The sequence below is a fragment of the Numida meleagris genome, chromosome 26 (genome assembly GCF_002078875.1).
Source record: "Numida meleagris isolate 19003 breed g44 Domestic line chromosome 26, NumMel1.0, whole genome shotgun sequence".
Lineage (NCBI taxonomy): Eukaryota > Metazoa > Chordata > Aves > Galliformes > Numididae > Numida > Numida meleagris.
Window position 1 is genome coordinate 3423676 of NC_034434.1, and position 5918 is coordinate 3429593.

At 56.2% G+C, this 5918-nt stretch overlaps 1 protein-coding gene across 4 annotated transcripts in view; it reads left to right on the forward strand.

Annotated features, from left to right (window-relative positions):
• MLLT6 (MLLT6, PHD finger containing) overlaps positions 14–5918 on the forward strand; it is a 46136-nt gene continuing 40231 nt past the window's right edge. For 2 of the 4 annotated variants that reach the window (XM_021378132.1, XM_021378133.1), the window contains exon 1: positions 14–2804. In XM_021378132.1, the coding sequence (XP_021233807.1) occupies positions 2676–2804 (129 nt within the window). In that variant the 5' untranslated portion in view covers positions 14–2675. Of the gene's footprint in view, positions 2805–3006; positions 5886–5918 lie in introns of those variants that run through there. The other 2 variants (XM_021378134.1, XM_021378135.1) reach the window with 1 other exon arrangement.

Genomic DNA, 5918 nt, shown 5'->3' on the forward strand with positions numbered 1-5918 from the left:
CCCCGCGGCCGCGCATGGCCCCGCGTAACCCCGCGGGGGCGGCCGCGGGCCCGGCAGCCGCCGCCTCCTCCGAGGGCAGGGAGGAAGCGGCCCTTCTCCTCCCCGAGATAAGCGCGATTTGCATTTTAAATGACTCGGAGCACGCCCCTAGCACACGCGATGGGACTGGAAAGTTTGTCCTCCGCGCATCTCCCAGGAAATAGAGATGCGTGCGCGTTTGTGCGTCTTTAAATGCAGCAGACGGAAGCGGCGATCAGCCCGGCTGGTTTGTTTTGAACGGCACCGAGGTTTCTGGTCTCATCTGGCGTGTCCGTGTTGCCGTCTGTTATGATCCCATCCATCTCCCCGCGTGTCCCAGCCCCTTTCTGCGCGGCTCTCCCCGCTGTCCGGCTGCGCGCACGGAGAGGCTCCCGCTCTGCCTCCCGCAATCAGGGGCGGCTCCGGGGGTCCGCAGCTGGAGCTTTCATCTCCTTTCCCCGTGCTTGGTGCATCTGTGCTGAGAACAGGTGACGGGAGAGGAGGTGAAAGAGGAAGCGGTGCTGGCGGGGGTTGCTCTCCGCTCGGTCGGTGCTCGGTGTCTCGTGGTTGCCTCCGTGTAGGGTCTCTGTGGGAGGACACTTGGCTTTTGAACGGGGGTGGTGCGGCTCTGCCGTTCTCCCCATCGCTCATCAAACTACGTGCGTGGGGATGGCTTCATTCACCTCTGTTTTTCAGGGGGAGGTAAAGGGCACCGGCGTCCCCGTGCTCGCTCCCCAGGTTCATATCAACGCTTCGATTGGGTGGCGAGAATAGTTTTGAATTGGGTCGCATTGGGGTGCCTGCTTCTGGGCCCCCGTGGCCGTAGGGATGGACACGTTGGCCTGGAGCAGGCGGGTTGCGTCGCTTCGGTAGAGCCGGGGTGGGTTGGAAGAGTCCCCGAGAGAGCAGTGTTGGTGCGGTTGGGAAGCACAACCGTGGAGTTAGGATGGAGCAGCTCCCAGGGAGCAGGGCAGCGCACGGCGGCCGCTCAGAACGCCCTCATCCTGCCCCCAAACCCAGCAGCAGGGCGGTGTTTCGGTGGGCTCGTCGTTCCTAAAGAGAAGCAAACCGCTGCGGGGGTTCAGCTGGGTCATCTTGTTTCCTTCCCCGCGGCCGCACGCTGCTTTTGATGCCTGAATATCTGCAAAACCAGAGCTGGCTTTTGAGATGACTGTAGGGCTCGGCGAGGAAGCCCCTGTTCTTCAGGCTCACGTTGTAGCTCGGCGTTGAGGCTGAGTTAAAAAACATGGGTACCGCTTCGGTGACAGCGCGGAGAAATCTCTCCAGCAAAAAAAAAACAAGAAAAAAAAAAATTCAAGATGTTCACAAAAAATTGGAAATGAAATCTCCGAGAGGAGCATTTGCAGACGACGTGTTCAGCGCTGCCTTCTTTACGTCCTGCGTTTCTCCTTCTTTTCTTCCCTGTTTTCCTTTTGGAAGCAGCGGGCACAGAAGCTCGCGCTGGCTCCAGCTGAGTGCTTGCTGTTGGCCCGGAGCCTGTTGCTAAAGATGGACCCGCGGCAGGCTCCTCTGTCATTGCTTTCATGTAGTTTCTGTTTCCTTGTGTATATGCCTTGGCTCATCTTGCAGTCAGCTCTTTTCAGTTGAACTCCACAATTGCGTTCATTTTCCTGGCTGAAGTAGAAGAAAAGACATGAGAGGGATGGAGAAAGCCTCTTGCGGGCCCTGCCTGCTCCTTTCCCCCGGGGACAGCACCGGATTGCTTCCAGCAGGATATTTTCAGATGCTTTGTCCAACCTAGTTTCAAATGTCTCGAGTGGCTGGGATTCCATTCCAACTGCCAGCTCACATCTGAAAGTGGAATACGGAAGATAGAATTTGCTCTTTCCTGGGAGAATTCCCCCACCTGGACACACGCAGCCATATTTCTTACCCCTATCTTGACCAGCTCTGTTGCTATAAACCCACCTGCGCGGTGGGCACATTCATAAAAGCTCCCTCAAGGACTCAACAAAGACCCATCAGCGGGCAGACAGAAGGGAGAAGGCGATGGGCTTCGAGCAACACGGCCCTGTTGGGCAAGGAGGTGAATGCTGGAGGTGTGGGAGCTGCAGCGTGCAGAGGGAAGGCCCTGAGACAATCCATAGGGGTGTGGAAAGCAAAAGGGATGCCTGGTGGAGCTGGGTAAGAGAGCAGTTTTGTTGGGTTATCAGGTGGAGACTCATGTTCAGATGTAGCCCGTTCCAGGGTTCCAGGGCTGGTCCTACAATACCCGAATTCCGTGCTGAGATTATTTCCTTTGCGATGCTGAGGTTGTGTCTTGCTGTGAATTATGGTTAAGGAGCTTAACAGCCATCTATGCGACAGTGTTAGATTCAGATCGCTGGTGGCACTTGAGAAGTTAAGGGAGAAGGGTTTACCCCGTTGGTGTTCATCGGGCAGAACTGGTGCCGGGCTCTGAAGTGCTGCATTCCCACTTAGGGCAGGTTCTCATCAAAATGCTTCACGCTGGGTGTGAGCTCATTTGCAGGCTTGGATCAGTGTGTCGTGCTGGACCTCTCACAAAGGGCTGTCTGCTGTTGCAGGGTGTGGAAACGAGAAAGGGGAAGAGAATGCTGCTTGAGTGTAATTCTTGGTCCTGTTACCCACTTCTGACTAATAAACTCCGGCAAACTTGTAGACGCAGCAAGAAATGAATGGGTCCATTTAAAGATGGTCAAACGAATGTTTCTGCTTCCCTTCCAGCTTGCTATGGGATTGTCCAGGTTCCTACCGGACCCTGGTTCTGTCGGAAATGTGAATCTCAAGAGAGAGCCGCCAGGGTGGTGAGTACAGAGCCCACGTGTTCTTACAGGGAGCAGGGCCCTCCATGCCACTGCCCTGACCCGGGGATCCCAGCTCTGCCCTTACCCTGCGACGTGACTCGAAGCACGGAGTTCACCCCTCACCTTCCCGAGAGACCGATTCTCCTTCCAAATCCTTCCCTTCGTTTCTTGTTTATGCAATGGGAGGAATTGTAGCAGGGGGTTCTCTAAACCGTTCCGACCCGTTCCGACGAGAGCCTTGCCAAAGGAGCTCGTAAGCAAGCTGACAGCGAGAAAAATGACCGAATCTGGAGGCCTTGAAACGTAACGGCCTTCTTGTAAAAAGGTGGTGGCTCCCGGCAGCGTTTCTGTGCAGCTCCTCAGAAAGTTTGGCAGTGCTGGGAAGTTGTCATTGCGTGCATTGCTGTGCCTGCAGGCGGTGCGGGCTGGCGGTCCTATCTCCCTTGCAGCAATGATCTCCTGCACGAAGGGTTTGTTGCAGAGCAGAGGAAGTGCCAGGAAGCCGGGCCGGGGCTTTGCTTCGGCCTAAGTAGCAATTTAGCCCACGTTGCAAATGTTCTTAATTAATCCCGGCGTTTCCCGGTGAGGCAGAAAAGCGGAATCCGTTGGGCCGGGAGCGCCCCTTAGGTCCGTCCGTGTGGCAGAGTTTTTTGTGCTGGTGGTGAGCTTACAGAACAGCAGCTCCTTGCAGTGACTTCCCATGCGAGCCCTTATCAGATAGGGCTGCAGCAGCTGCTGCTGCGGGCCGTGGTGCAGGTCTTTAACGTGTCAGCTGTAACGGAGCTGCCTCTGCTCTGCCCTAAATCCGAGCTAGCTCCCTGCTTCGCTTCCTTCCGAATGGGTTTGGATTCAACTTTGGCCTTTCTCGAACGCAGAGGACCTCAGCCTGCACGGCCAGCACTGACGCACGCTCACGCTGCCTTCTGAGCTGGTTCAGCTCATTTTGGGGTGAAGCTGAAGCTTGGGGACCTGTGTGCATGTGTTGTGTACGGGGCAGAGCGTGCTCCATCTCAGCTGGGGGACAGAAGCACGATCTGCTTCACACATGGGCGAAGAACTTGGCAGGGATGGGCGGGTGGGGGAAGCAGGTATCCGTGCCATGCGTCCTGCATCGCAGTAACTCGTTCCTCGTTGGAAGCGGGAGTGTAAACAAGACCAGACTTTCAGACCTGAGCTCTCTTCCCTTTGTGAGACGCCGCTTTTATGCGCGCCGCAGTAAAGAAGATCAAATGCGTCTCTGAGCGGTTTTGCACCCTGCGGATTGCTTCAGAGCAAAGAAAGGAATCTGGGTTTCGTGGGCCTCCTTCCCCCCCCACTCTCCCAGGCCGAGAGGAGCCCTTCAGTGTAGCGACAACGCGGTGTGAGCCACAGCAATGCTCATGCACGCAGTCCTCCTCACCTGTGTTCATCTCGCTTTCCTCTCGTGCTTTGGACGCTTCCAGCTGCCTTGCAGGGTGCCCAGCAGGCAATGTCCCCGCAGGTGGCTGCTCCTTTAAGTCACCCCCAGTGGGATCTGTTGGGCACCGCACGGTGGGCTTCGCTCCCACCCCTCCATCCTGCAGCATTCAGCTCTGGCGCCCCAAGAACCGAGCGGTGATAACCTCCCTTCCTCGGCAGAGCAGGGGACGGCTTCCTCTCTCCGTATCACCTCTCCAGCAGTCATAGCGACAGATGCAGGCTAAATGCCTGAAAAGAACCGACTCCTTTGATGCAGGAGCGAGGGGAATGAGGTGGTGGCTCCGGGGCGATCCGTGCACGGCTCCGCTGCTTGGGTGTTGCTGGGTGCGTGCTCCGTGGTGCAGCGCTGCCTTGGGTCTCGCTGCTCCTCCCTGCTGCTTTCTGCAGCTGGAGCAGCGGTGCTGCCGAGGTTTAATCCAAAAGTCCTCGGGGGGGACGCTGCTCTGAGAGCAAAGCACGCTGCCAGCAGCGGGACGAACGGAGATTTGTCTTTTCTTTCATCGCGACTGTGGCAGACTCCCTTGCAAAACGGCGGCGTCTTTCTTCTCTGTCTGCTTTTCGTCGATAAAGCCTGGACGTGGCTTTGAGATTCCACAACAGGCACGTTTATTGGCTAAATATTGACACTTTTGCTTTGAAAGCGAGATAGGAAGGTGCAAAGGATGCTGCTCTCCTTAGCGAGCGCTTGAAAACTTTGCAGTTTCTGTGTCTCTAGAGGGGTTCCATCTCCTCTTCAGTCTTGGAAGGAGCTCGGGGCCCTGACCGCAGCAGGGAGCTCCCATAACTCTGTCCCTGAGTCTGTAGCCCTGGGGGGGGTCGGGAGCTCCGACCTTCGCCTTCACCCCCTGCTTTTGATCGTCCAGCTCTGCTCTTTTCCCAAAGAGCTAAAGTGAAAACCCCGAAAGCTGCGCAGGTTGAGTGAAAGGAGGAGGTACCGCTAATCCCGGCCCGCATCCCTCGCTCAGATGTGCGGGTCCCTAAAGGATGCTGCGGGTGCTTTGTGCTTACGGTAAGCAGCTAAAGCCCATCCGCTTTGTAATCAAATTGTCTTGCAAGCCCGGTGAGCTGCGATGGCCAGAGGGCACTCATGTGAGGGATCATGTGAAGGCTTTAGCTGTCATTTAGAGGCAGGGCTATTAAAAGTCTTGTGTGGGGCCGATGGAGCTGTTAACCCCTCTTGTTACAATCAGAGCTTTGCTAATCGCGTGGTGGGAGAGCCGCTTTGATCCGAGGGGTGGAGGGGAGAGCGGAGGGGCCTTTTCAAGTGCAAATTTCTTATTACAGTGTCTCAGTTCGCCCAGTTCTTTTTCTGTCTTGGCTTTCCATGCTAATTGTGAGAGCCGCTCCGCCAGTCTGGACCCAAGCAGGAGCAACGTGAATCGTGTATTTCAAACAAAGCTGCAGGGAAAGTGAGGTGGGCTGCTGGCGGCGCTGGTTTTTGTCCCTTCATCTCTTATTTGTACATTATCGTGGGGATTTGAGAGCTGGGATGAGCCTCCCCACAGCACTGCAGTCCCATTCATTGGGTCTGAATGTCAGCACAAGGAGCTCTGAGCTCCACGAGGATGCCCACCTCTATGGAAGGTCTTTGGGGGTGGGTGAGGATGCCCACCTCTGTGGAAGGTCTTTGGGGGTGGGTGAGGATGCCCACCTCTA